Here is a 14405-nt window from a genome sequence, read left to right as displayed (position 1 = left end):
TACGAATATCCAAACATTACGCACCGCACACCTCACCACTCCGAAACTCCGCCAGCTAGCCTACCCCATCGACGATAATAACAAATATGGCGAGCAGGACTACCTTCTGCATATCGCTCTGTTCCTACTGCTCGCACATGACCGTCAGATGGCACCATTCGCAGCCCGTTGACTCCTTTCCTTTCCGACATCTTTTTTTTTATCTCACTCCACACAACACGCTACTACGCGAGAGTGTTTGTGAACGCTTCGAACGAATTCCGATTGGTTCATGACGCGATTAGTGTTCGCAAATGCAACAGTTACGAGTCACGTGACGTCTCGCGGACATGCCATTGATTGGACGGTTCCATCGAGCGCCATGTTGAATTCGAGAAAGAGCCAATAAGCGATCGGCTCCTTGCATTATTTTCAATTTGATGCTATTATTCATTGTTATTTGAAATTTTGAGCACATTGGGAAAACTAAATGTACGGTAATGTTATTTAAGATAAGTAAAAGCTTTGATTCGTTATTTTCTCGATCATACACGTATCTTTCTGTTAATAAATTCTAATTAAATAAATAGAAAAGAAAAATGATCGAGTATTTAATAGGTTAAAAAAAAATCCATAGATTTAAGAAAATCAAGGTTTGTTTTATAGTCGAGATGTATTTATGAATTACATACATGTTGAAGGATAAGAAATGAACGGTAGAAACACGCTTTTAACTACCCATAGATTTTCTATTATTAAGTTTATTTAATTGTACCATGTCTTTGTGATAATCGATTTATCAGCATTATTCTGCCTTGTCAAATCGAACACTGTTAAGTGATACACAGTTCTTTGAAGACACATTGATTTAAACTTATGCTGATAGTGAAACTCGCTTAATGTGATTGAAATAGCCTCTTTCTTTGAGTAAATCATCCAATGCTTCTTGAGCATAATAAACAACAAAATTTGTTGGTGCAATGCCTTCGAACACAGCATAAACAGAAGGTTTTAGATTGTAGAAGAAAAGAGGTTGACCTCTAACAGCAAAATCTTTGGTCAGACTTTCAACGACTGTAGCAGCTGTAAAGTCTGCTCCATAAATATGTGAACAATCTATCACAACTGGTGTTTCTACGCTTTCTGTCCTGTGACTATATTTAGTCACTAAATTTCTCACATAATCCACAGAAGGGAAGATTAAACAACGATCTGGTGTCAACATCAGGTATTCGATCCCACAATGTGTCTGAAAAAAGAAATGTATATACATATAAACACAAATAAATATAACAAAGCACTAGAAACAGTCTGTTTCAAAAAAATACAATATATATTTGAGTGATCTAGCATAATCTTACTGTGCAATGAAATAATTAATTTATGATACTGTAATCTGTTTCTCTGAATAATAATTAATATATATTTTATAAACTATATAAAAAATATATTTACAGTTAATTTCTCGACAGATATTTTTGGTCTTGCTGCATGATACAGAATGAACAATACATTCATACCAATTCCACAGAGAATACCAATCTCAAGTTGCAGCACCAAGCAGGCAATGAAAGTTCCTAATCCTGGGATTAGGTCAGACTCTAGAAAAGATATATTTATTATAAACCTTATATAAATTCAACAATATTTATTTAAAATTCTTCTCAAGAGATATGCTTAACTGAATTTTTATTTATTTTTACATTGACTAATAACCTAATTCTCACTTTTGGTTCTCCACATCGGTTTAATGACTTTCACTTCGACCATGAAGACAACAGCAGATATGATGATTGCTGCTAGGCTAGCTCTTGGTATATAACTGAAGTAAGGTGTAAGAAAAAGAAGTGCTAATATCACCAATATTCCTATAGAAGAAGAAAATGCATGCATTAAAATTTTCTATGCGCTAGTTTTATCAATAAATATTTGTACAACATACCTGCATATAGACCACTCATTGGTGTTCTCACTCCAGAAGCGTGATATACAGCACTCCTGCTAAGAGATCCTGTACCTGGAAAAGCCTGTACAAAGGAGCTACCAACGTTTGCTAAACCAATTGCTATTAATTCTTGTGTGGCATCAACTGACTGTCCTTGTGCTAAATTTATAAATAGTAAAATTTTAATTTTAATATATATATATATATATATATATATATATATACAGTATATTTTTGTTTAATAAGTAAATTTCTTCTTACAAAATGCTTTGAAAATAGCCACATCCTCCATCAAAGAAATAAGTGGAAGAACAAGAATACCACTTCCCAAATTTGTACACATATCTATAAATGTGACTGTAGTATTATCATCTTTGATGTATCCAAATGGAGGTGATTGTACAGTAGGCATACCTCCTGGTATGGGACCTATATAATCAGAAGAAATTTAATTAGTTTCATTTATGCTAGACCAATATTATTATTTATTTTTTGATCTTACCGATTACTTGAAAGGGTGCATCATGTGCGGCACTAAAAAGATATCCTAACAAACCGCAAACTATAACAAGAAGTGCATTCCTCGAGGTACAGGTCAACCATATAAGCGTATTTATTATTCTCTGCTTTTTTGTACGAAGTTCTTCATTGTCAGGACCAATCGTGAAGGAAGATATCATCTGATGATACGAATGAAATATTAATATTTGATTAAAATCATGAAAAATTTGTTAAACTTACCCTGAGTATTAGCAGGATACCTATGCAGCATATACCAAGCGTAGTATCCCATATCGATGTTTGATAAAGGCACTCAGCAATGCTTTTCCACATCTGTACAAAGGTAGATCCCCTAGCAGAGACAGCTAGGATATCTTTTATCTGTGACGTAACGATTATCAGTGCTACCGCCGAAGTGAATCCAGAACTAACCGGACCGGATACAAAGTCAATTAAAAATCCTAAAAAGATTGAAAATGTAATTTATCATTTTTTAATTAAGCATAATATATTGCGTATTTGATCAAGAATATTATTTTTTGACTTTATATTGACGTAATAGCACGAACTAATATAATGAAAAAAAAAAGTGAGGATCCATATTTTAATATGACCGTAATATTGACATTTCACATTTCAGTAAGAATATATATATATATATATGTATATGTATATGTACTATCAATGTTCGTAAATCTATCATTAAATATGATACGAGAATGATATATTACATTCGATTACTCACCCAGTCCAAAAATCCCCATGATTAATTCCACGATACCTACTAGAAAGCATAATAATATCGCATGCTTTTCTGGCGCGTCCAAATGAGCAACAGATTGATGAGTTAACAGAGAAAGTATAGCAGTAGGACCAAATGGTACATCTTTGCAGGAACCAAATATTATATAAACGAAACATCCCAAAAAACTGCCATATAATCCGTACTGCAATATTTCATTAATTAATCTTTATGGAAACATTAAACTAAATTGTAAATAAGAGAGTTGTCAAAATCTTATTACTGATTAATATATATCTTCATAAATTTCTTATTTAATATAAACGTCAGAATTTTCACTATTTTATATTTAAATATAATTGTTATATAAGTGGCGTTTATTTCGATATTTTATCTTATTGTTATTTTATTTAGATATAACTAAATAAATTATTGTTGTTTTATTTAGATATAAATAAATAAATTATTGTTTTTCTTTTTTTTTATTATCTTCATTTTACCTATTACGTTTCAAATATTTATTCTTAAAATATTTGAAATATGAAATCATGAAAATTTTTTTTAATATATATATGTTCTATTATTTCTACTCTTTAATTTATGATCAACCTATGTACATATATAAATATTTAATATATTAAATCTTATAAAATATTTTTGATATACTATGTAATAAAAAAAAGAAAATTGAGAGATTTAACGGATCTATAGACATTTTGCAACTCTCTATTCTTATAAATAATTATGAAATACTACAAATAATTTTATGTAAATATATCATGGCCTCATCAGAGAGCTCACCTCTGTTGGTAATCCAGCTACATTTGCATACGCAAGCGATTGTGGAATAACTGTCAATCCCACAGTTATACCAGCAACCAAATCTCCAACTGCATCTTGATTGTTATAACGTGGTAACCAACTTAAAATTGGTAACCTTTTATACAGTTTTTTCTTAGAACAAGTAAATTTGACCCAACGATTCGCCAATCGTAATGTCGAATCCAAAAAGTTATTCTTTCGCTTTGCGCCATCATCCCCTGGCTCTTCGATCACTACGATAGATAACAATAATAAATTTATATGTGTATATATATTTCTATACAATTTATATATATATATATATTTCATAGGTATAATATAGATTTATTATATTATACGGGGTAGATCACCTGTGTATATATATATATATATATATATATATATATATATATATATATACATATCTTAATGTGTAATATATTATATCTTAATATTATGTATAATATTATTATATACATAAGGCATTTGTATATTAAAATATCGATGATCATGAGATCTCGAAGACTTTGAGTAAAATTTTTAGAATCAATCCAAATATATTTTCTTTTTGTTGTGATAAAAAAAATATCATTTCTTTCAAATTTATTTCCTTATCATCAAAAGTGAAACTATATATTTGAAATAGGTACTCGAGTTAGTATAACGATACGAAAGATAAAGTTGATCAAACAGTTCTGTTTGATAAATTATCGTAATCGATAAATAATGTTTAAAAATAGAAATTATTCTACTATATATATTGATTTGTTATTATGAATTTAAAGTGACTTCAATGCCAGGCTATTTTCACTTCCGCCGTTTAACACGATCCTTTTATGTTTAAGTATTCAGATGTAACATTTTTTATATGTACTTACTTTTGTGACATCCTCGCAGCATGAGGAAAGGAAAATTATGCTTTACCGTTAAACGTTAATGCAAAACGATATCCAGCGATATTGTATCTCATAAACAATTAATTAAGTATAAGAACTTATTATCGATAATTAATATTTTGTAAGTTTATCATTGTTGAACAAGAAAAAGAAATTATGTACATATGTATGTAATTAGTAAATAAAAAGTACCTAAGCAAAATAAAGTAAATTGAAGTAAAGCAAAGTAAGTACTTACAGATAAAGTCAGACGAGCCTTGTATCTCGCGATGGATACTGTGGGAATTTTTAATTATTTCTTTTGTACGTGCAACGTCTAATTTATCTTCGTTTGTTTTCTCAGAACAATGTACGTAAGCACCGTTGTCGTTTCCCGTTTTTTGATCGTCGATATCTTTGCCTTCCTTCATCCTTTTATTTAAATAAAAAGAAAAAAGAAATAAATAAGAATAAAAAGTAAACATTAAATAGTAATATTTTGGTAATCTATATTGACAGATAATATAAACGATTGTTAATAGTACCTTTCCAAATGGACGAATTACATGCAATCTGCATATCACTATTTTCGGATCTGTAAATATGATAAACAATGTTATATCAACAGTATCAATGTTGTTAAATTTATTTTTTTTTTTTTGATATTAATTAATTAATATTTTTTCTCGTTGATATCTGAGAATCTATAAGTTGAGTAATTTTTACAATTTTTTAATATTTGCCAAACTCTCGCGTCTTTCTCGAGATCCTATAATTCTTTTAATTAAATTAATTACTCTACAAGACCGCTTAACACTTTCTAAAGATATAAATATGAAACAGCAAATTTAACTATAAATTTAGAAGATTTTTATAAATTAAACTATAAATTTAGAAAATGTTTGATATTTGTTTGCAGAAATATATTCCGATAAATTCTTCGAATCTTGCGTCAATACGATCTTGCTTCGTAATACGATAGATTCCATATTAGATTTTGAATTGAAGGAAAAAGAGAGAGAAAATCTTTTATCTTTAACAAGTTTTTTATGTGATGAGTTAGGTAAGCCCGTAGAAATGAGGAAAGGTCAGATAGATCCAGTTATAAATCTGTTCACTAATTATTTAATAATAATCAGCGATTAACACTTAAGTTTGCATAAATCACATTCTGTGATTCGTTAATTAATTAATAACTTCATATTTTGTATAACCGTAATAACCGATATAATTATTTAACATGTCTGTGTTCTATATTTTGTGACGACAAAACAATAATAAATTTATTTAATAAGTAAATAAATAAATAAATTTTTTTCTCAAAACGTTCAAGAATACTCGTAGAAGATTTGTAAGCAACTTGAAATCGTTATTTTTAATAATTTGTTCATTGTTTTGTTCGTTACTTGTTACCTATCAAATGTCCTTATACTTTATCCTATAAAATTATATCCTCTGAATTCACGTGCCTTTAGAATCCAGTTTGATTATTGATCTAGAATTATAGACGTTTTCTCTAGATTTTTTTTTCTATGAAAACATGTAAGACGACAATATACGTTTTTCCAATATTTTATTGTACATTATATTTTAGGTTAAAGAAAAGTATAAGAAGTTAATAATAATAATAATAATAATAATAATAATAATAATATTGTCTTCTTTTTTTTTTTTATTATTAAAATATTTAGAGAAGGATTCTCTTTTAACAATAAAATGTATAGCTAAGAAACTGTAATTTAGAAACAAAAGATCGAACATATTTTTAAACTGTATGATATTTCCAAAGAAGTGAACCTAGAAAAGTAAAAAAAAAAAAAAAAGAAAAGGAAAAGGAATAAGAAAAAAATATTTTCGATAATTTTCTAATACTTTAAAGTTAAATATCATTTTTTTATACAAAATTACTGGAGCTGAATCGATGAACATAATAAAAAAATATATGATTGCATTAAGAAAAACAAAGTTGGCCTTCATATGTCCTCTGCGCATTCTCTTACAAAGAAAAGAAGAAAAAAATATCAATCACGATCAAATTACGTCAGTCTCGGAACCATTCAACTTTTCTTTGAAATATTGTTCATTAAAATCATTATACACATAGTAATCGAAGTGATTTCGGTTAAGTACATTATCTTATTCCTTATAATTAATGTCTTTTATATATAGATATATAAACGACTTATTTTTGTTTGTATAACATACAGTTATTAGTTTGTGTGTGTGTGTGTGTATATATATAATTTTATATAATATTATTATATATATATAATATTATTAGATATTATAATTGTAATTTACGAATATCATTTATAAGACGCATTAAAAAATAAAAAAAGTAAAATAAAATTAGATATTTTAATACACGATATTTAACATCTATATAAATATATAATATTTTTATATTTCATTAATTGTGAAATGTAGTTTCATTCGTGTAAAGTCAAATACAACAATTTTCATTTTCACGATTGCATGATTAATAATGGATGATTATGTGTTATAAAGAGGAATAAGTAATTTGATAGATGCCGTTTTACTATAAAAATTCACTTGAAGGAAAATTTTTTTATATTACTTAAGTATAACTTTCACGAAGCAAGAGAAAGTCTATATATCTGTTTACTGAAATTTATTCGATATGATGGTAATTATTTATATGATAAGAATTCAGAGAATTTCTAATTTTTGTTCTTTTGGCATATGAAGAATTAATTTTATGATTGCATAAACAAGATAAAAATTAATGAAAAATTTGATCGGACATATACGGGAATCAATTTAATGATTTCACTGTTCACACAGACATTTATGACATTTTTTGAATATATTAAAAATCAGATTTCATGAATGAAATTGAAATTTATGAACAAAGGACATATGAACGAATTAGTGTAACAATCATATTAAAGATCATATTAATTTGTATTAAGATAAAAATTTATGATTAATTTTTTCAGGTATATATGTGAAAAATTATTATAATGATTCTATAAATCAGATAGAAATTTATGAAAAATTTATTTAGGAATTTAAAAATTCAGTAAAACGATTGGATTAATTACAAGGAAATTTTTAAAAAAATTTATTCAAACAAACGAAAAACCAACGTAATGATAGAGAATGGATTTATGAATAATTTTTGTAATCATATGAAAAATAAAAAGAAATCGATGCGAACGATCGCATCGATCAGATAAAAATTTAATGAAAAATTTTTGTTTTCTGCAGTTATATGAAAAAAAAAAAGAAAAGAAAAAGCAAATCAATGCACATAATCTCTTTGATCAATTGAAACTTTAACGAATGATTCATTTCTTCTTCTTTTTTTTCTTTTCTTTTCTTTTCTTTTTTTCTCGGCATATGAAAAATTAATAATCATAAATTATTAAGATACCAACTAGATAGAAATTAATGGAAAATTTATTTAGGAATTTAAAAATTCAGTAAAACGATTGGATTAATTACAAGGAAATTTTTAAAAAAATTTATTCAAACAAACGAAAAACCAACGTAATGATAGAGAATGGATTTATGAATAATTTTTGTAATCATATGAAAAATAAAAAGAAATCGATGCGAACGATCGCATCGATCAGATAAAAATTTAATGAAAAATTTTTGTTTTCTGCAGTTATATGAAAAAAAAAAAGAAAAGAAAAAGCAAATCAATGCACATAATCTCTTTGATCAATTGAAACTTTAACGAATGATTCATTTCTTCTTCTTTTTTTTCTTTTCTTTTCTTTTCTTTTTTTCTCGGCATATGAAAAATTAATAATCATAAATTATTAAGATACCAACTAGATAGAAATTAATGGAAAATTTTATCTCGATGATCATGAGAAGAACGAAACATAGGAAGTGATCATGTTACAATCATACTCATCGGAAATATCAATAATTGATGTTAACGCGATTCCCGTATCGAATGCCGATTATCAAACGATGGAAACAGGATACATCTTCGCAGAAGCAAAGTCGGTTACTAACTATAGATACATATACGAGAGTGAATATATAAAGCATCAATATACATACATACATGTACATGTTACGTGAAGTCTAGTTATAAGAATGGATATACATCTGCATTGTGAGAGACGGGTTGGTTTCATAAGTTTCAGATTTTGTTCCTTCGCTACGCGCAGATCAATACCACACATTTTTGCGTAGTAGGACTACATATACTTAATATATATATATATATATATATATATATATATATACATATATATCTTTTTATACATTGTGTGTGTGTGTGTGTTGCTCATATATATATATATATATATATATATATATATATATATGAACCGTTTATATTCAAAATTCTAAAAGGCTTAAATCCATTTTTCAAAAAGATCAAATTAACGTTTACACTAGTTAATTCTACGTAATCTTTTCATTTCTAAACGATTTACAATCAAAAAAATAATAGATTTAAATCACTTTCAAAATAAATGGCTATATTTTTTGTACCGTATACTTATAAGATTATTTATTCATAAACATAGAATATAATCGATTTTAATCGGTTGGATTCTATTGAAACCTGTTTTTCTAATATATTGATCTTGGCTATTATCAACAGAATAAAATTAATAAGACATCGTACCATATAAAAATATACGAGGAATATAAAATGTTATCAATTTAAATGAATAGTTTAAGAAATATTTACAAACTTTTTTATTATTATAGATCAATAAAAATATGTATATGTGTATATACATGTATATATATATATATAATTATTTATATATATATTAATTATAGATATTTCAATAAGTCTAACAATAGTGTGATTCTATTAATATTACAAAAATTTTTAACTCGTGTCATATTTGTTTTCATTCTGATTATTTATTAATAGATACACGCGCATATACACACATCATGTGTATAAAACATACGTTTTAGAATATATCAATCATAAATATTTCAATAAGCCCAACAAAGCAAATCGTAATCTCACTTATGTAACACATTTCATATTAATCTATATCAAATTTTTCTCTTACTATTGTGTTTTAATAGATATATATATACATATATTATATATATATTATATGAAGTATTATATTTACATATAACATGTATATAGAGAATATATGCCTTTATATATAATAATTAAAAATATTTAAATAATTTCAATAAAGTCAATTCTGACACATTTAATATTAATCGACGTAAAATTATTTGAGTATCGATATATTAATAAATTTATTTATAATATATATATATATATATATATGCTTATATACGTATACATATGCGCGCACGCACGCACGCACACAGTATACTTTCTCTCTTTTTATATATTTACACATACTACAAGAATATGTGTTAACGAATATATATACTCACACTATACGAGTACATATATGAGAATATATACTTCGTATATACTAAATACTAAAATTCAATGGAAATTTTCTGATATGATGTTTATTTGCCGAAGACATTTCACGTTAACATCGCTCGTCAACTCTTAATCAACAATCTTATAGCAATTTTCAAATCACGAGACGTTCCTCTCTTCTTTCCCCGATAAAATATGCGCATTTAATGGCAATATGACCACTTAATGGATCATGCGATCGTGCTTAAGCGCCTCATCGGCTTACGATCGCTTCGGTACTTCACATAAATCAATTCTAACGTCCATGCATATTAAAAGATTATACGCGTCGAACATAAAAAGTATGATTTTATCTTGAGTACGCAGATTCTTTTCTTTCTTTTTTCTTTTTATCGTTTTCTTTTCTTTTTCTTTTCTTTTTTTTCTCCTCTCTTTCTTCCCTTAAGCGTCTTTGACCATTTAGAGATTTGTCCTTTTTGACCTTCTTTTTCTATTTTCAATAAAAAAGTTAGAAAAGAAAGGATAAAAAATAAAAAATAAAAAATAGAACGATAATTCTTTCGTAGATAATACTTCGTAAAATATTGAAGATTTAAAAGAAACAATAAAAGTGTCAGTTGTAAACGATTTATCGTACGACTTTGTAAGAGGTTATGCTTTAAAAATATTTCTTTTTTAATTTTTCGTTTCTTTTCTTTTTTCTTTTTTCTGTAACGGCGGGAATGTGACGTTGCTCAGTTTCGTGATTAAAATTATATATAAAAACTTGCAATGATATTTAGGCATGATCATGTTTTCTTTTTATTTTTTTATATTTTTCCTTGATAACTTATTCGCTACTAATCAGTCATCGTTAAATGTTAATTATCGGTCCGAGGTTCATAAAGACATATCGTCAAATTGATCACTACGCTTAATAGTTAGGCAAGAAAAGATAAGGAACACAGTATATCTTCGAATTCGGGGATTACACAAGCGGAAAGAAAAAAAGAGAAAGAAAAAAGAAAAGAAAAAAGAAAACTAAAGAAAAAAAATATTTACAATTTCTAATTTCTAATTATGCAAGGAATTTAAAGACTCTTCGGAGAAGCAATCAAAAGTATACTTGTTTCAATTAAAACTCAACTCAATCCTTTATCTTATAAAGCAACGTCAACGTTCATTGTACTTAAATGGCTTTACTCTATATGATTTTTATATGGTACATATGTGACGAACAAGAAATTATATTCGCTATATACAATTGTTAGGGGAAGAAAAAGAAAGAAGAACAAAAAAGAAAAGAATAGAAAAAGAAGGGAAATTCATTCGCATCGGATTCGTATTATTCGGTTAATCTGAGAAAAAAATGTATATAAAAAAAAGCACGGAAAAAAATCATATAAACAAAAGAAAAATAAAAAAAGACAAGAAATTTATTCGCATTGAATGTATATCATTTGATTAGTCTGAGAAAAGAATATATGTATAAAAAGAAGACAAAAGGAAAGGAAAACACAATCGTATGAACAAAAAGATGAAAAACAGAAGAAGAAGAAAGGAATTTCATTCGCATGAGATTTATATTATTCGATTAGTCTGAGGAAAAAACGGATACATGTATACATATAAAAAAAAACTATATTCTTACCTGGGTGGTCTGTTATTTACTCGGAGCTTTATTTTTTCATGATAAAATCGTTACGTTCATCCTTTAATGGCTTCATCCCCGTATTATCGATAAATCTTCACCTTTCACTTTATTTTATATTTATTTTATATATATATACACACACACACATATATATATGTAAACTTATGTTTGCCTGCGTGTGTGTGTATATATGTATGTATGTATATATATATATATATGTATGTATATATATATGTGTGTGTATATATGTATGTATATATGTTTTTTTTTACGAACAATCACTCGTTTCTTAAATTTTTCTTGATGGAAAATTTTAAACCAAAAACATTAAAACTTCTGATAATATCACGACACATTTAAAAGTTCGTGATATACATAAAGTGTGTGAAAACGAAATATTACAGACACAGACGTTTAAAAAACAAAAAAGAGAAAGGTATATATATGTATATAAATAAATAAATATATATATATATATAAATGCTAAGAGAATACGAAGACAACTTGCGCGAAGCGAAGACGAAACTAAGTTAGCAACGAGCCGAGCCGAGACGTTTAAACGCACCGCGTTGTTATTTGGCCACTTCACGATCCTCCGTTGGTGACATAACTGACTCCCACTTCGTTTCCTTCGAGTCTCCACCCCTTTTCAAAGTCGTAATGTTGCTAGAAAACGGCACGTACGTACTTACATATCCATATAGCAGTGCCGAGTTTACTTGAGTTGTAAACGTTGTCGCAGGGATGGATGCTCTGCTATCCATGATCCATCAAAAAGGAAATATCAAACAATAAAATCCAATCGACATATTGTGGAATATAAATTTCATTAACATGATTTATAATTTGATTTATTTATTATTTTGCAATTTCTTTTTTATCAACTCGTCGAGTTTTTTCTTTCTTTTTTCTTTTTTATTCTTTTTTTTTTTCTTTCTTTAGCTTAACCTTCACCTTTCAATGGTGGAAAGGTTTAGATTTAATTTTTATTATTGATAAGAAATGTATCGTTTTTTTTTATCATTCATCTGTGTCATTTTAATTAATATTTGTATAATGTATGTTTTTTTTATTGTAGTTATATAATGTATATTTTTTTTCTTTTTTCTGTAATAAGAAATATTCGAAAATGTTTATTATGTTTGATAATCGTTTTTTTTTTTAGATTGAGAGAAATAAGAGAGGGAAATATTTTTTTTAATCTATACATTTTTACAAATTACAAAGATTTCTGACATTTCCTTGACATTGAGTTAATCGTAATTAAACATTGCTGATTCTATCGTTGTTATCAGCAGTACATCATTATACTGATTGTGTTAGTATTAACAAATTTGCTGTATTTTGGTACATACAAAAATGTTATTTGTTAATAGTAATGATAAAAAATCGAAAAATTTCTTTTTATATTGTTAATTCGTATAATTATAATTGACATTGTTAGTTGTCAATTATTGTTCGAAATAATATATATATGTGATAATTATTTTTAATTAAAAATATAAAGATTTATATACAAAATTAAAAGATTTGCGAATATTTTGATATTAAAACAGGATTAATTAAAACGCTGATTTTTTATTGTCATTGATATATCATTAAAAAAACTTAATGTTGAAAAAGTGTTGTCTTTTAGAACATAAAAGTATAACATTTGTTAATAATAGTAATAAAAAATGGTAAAAAATATTTTATTTTTATCGTTTTATTCGTTCTGATTATGATCAACCCTGTTAGAAACATTGAATCGAATTTAATAGATTTTTCGAGCGATAATTATTACAAAATACACGCATATAAATATTTATAAAAATTTGAAAAATTTTTTAATTCTTATATATTTTGTTAAGACAAATTAAATATCTTATTTACTAACAACAGCATATTGTTAAGAAAAACTTAGGATTGAAAAAACATGATTTACATACGAGTATGGTATTTTCTAAAAATAATAATACAAAAAAGAAAATAAAAGAAGTTTTATTTTAATTAATTAATAATTAAATAAAAAGTTTACAAATTCCAAAGGTTATCAAATTTTCCAACATTTTTTTTAGCAGTGGTATATCATCGAAAAGTTTAGAATTTAAGAGAGAACATAATTAAATATATATTCTATAAAATTCATATATTTGTAATAACAATGAGAGATAAAAAGAATAATAAAAATATTCTTTTCTCATTATTGATCCATAATGATTATGAAAGTTTTTCTACATAATAATCATTTTAAAATAATTCTAAATCTAAAGATAATTCTAAATCTATAGTTTTGCTGAAGATATTCAAGATTTAGAAATTTTCTCAAAACTTTCTAATTCTTTCGTGTTATCAATGGAATATTATAAAAACATTTAGTATTAAGAAAACTGATTTCTTAACGGATTTCTTAACAAACACGCATAAAGATAGCATTCATTAAATTATAATAATTAATAATGATATAAAATCATAAAAGATCCTTCTGTTTTCATTGTTGATCCATGTGAATCTAATTAACATTGTTAGAAAAGTTTCTGTTTAGTAGAATATAAAAAAGTGTTTATACATAATTTTTTCGAACTTCC

The 14405-nt window shown here is 26.3% G+C and overlaps 1 protein-coding gene across 2 annotated transcripts; it reads right to left on the bottom strand.

Moving 5' to 3' along the window:
- Nucleotides 1-707: 707 nt before the first annotated feature.
- On the bottom strand, nt 708-12382 carry LOC127069529 (sodium-independent sulfate anion transporter). Of its 2 annotated transcripts, XM_051006642.1 has the most exons (13): nt 12115-12382; nt 11836-11942; nt 5389-5438; nt 5103-5275; nt 3969-4222; nt 3171-3372; nt 2666-2886; nt 2427-2604; nt 2186-2353; nt 1922-2083; nt 1707-1847; nt 1435-1580; nt 708-1228 (listed from the first exon to the last, which is right to left on the bottom strand). In XM_051006642.1, exons 4-13 carry the CDS (start codon nt 5272-5274, stop codon nt 854-856), a joined length of 2019 nt encoding a protein of 672 aa, XP_050862599.1. In that variant the 5' UTR covers nt 5275; nt 5389-5438; nt 11836-11942; nt 12115-12382; the 3' UTR covers nt 708-853. The 2 variants fall into 2 exon arrangements, with proteins under 2 accessions (XP_050862599.1, XP_050862598.1); XM_051006641.1 differs by having other exon boundaries at nt 11836-12382.
- Between the last annotated feature and the right edge of the window lie 2023 nt (nt 12383-14405).

The sequence above is a fragment of the Vespula vulgaris genome, chromosome 15, assembly GCF_905475345.1.
Source record: "Vespula vulgaris chromosome 15, iyVesVulg1.1, whole genome shotgun sequence".
Taxonomy (NCBI): domain Eukaryota; kingdom Metazoa; phylum Arthropoda; class Insecta; order Hymenoptera; family Vespidae; genus Vespula; species Vespula vulgaris.
Note: the sequence above shows the minus strand (reverse complement) of the source record. Positions and strands in the feature narration are given on the sequence as shown.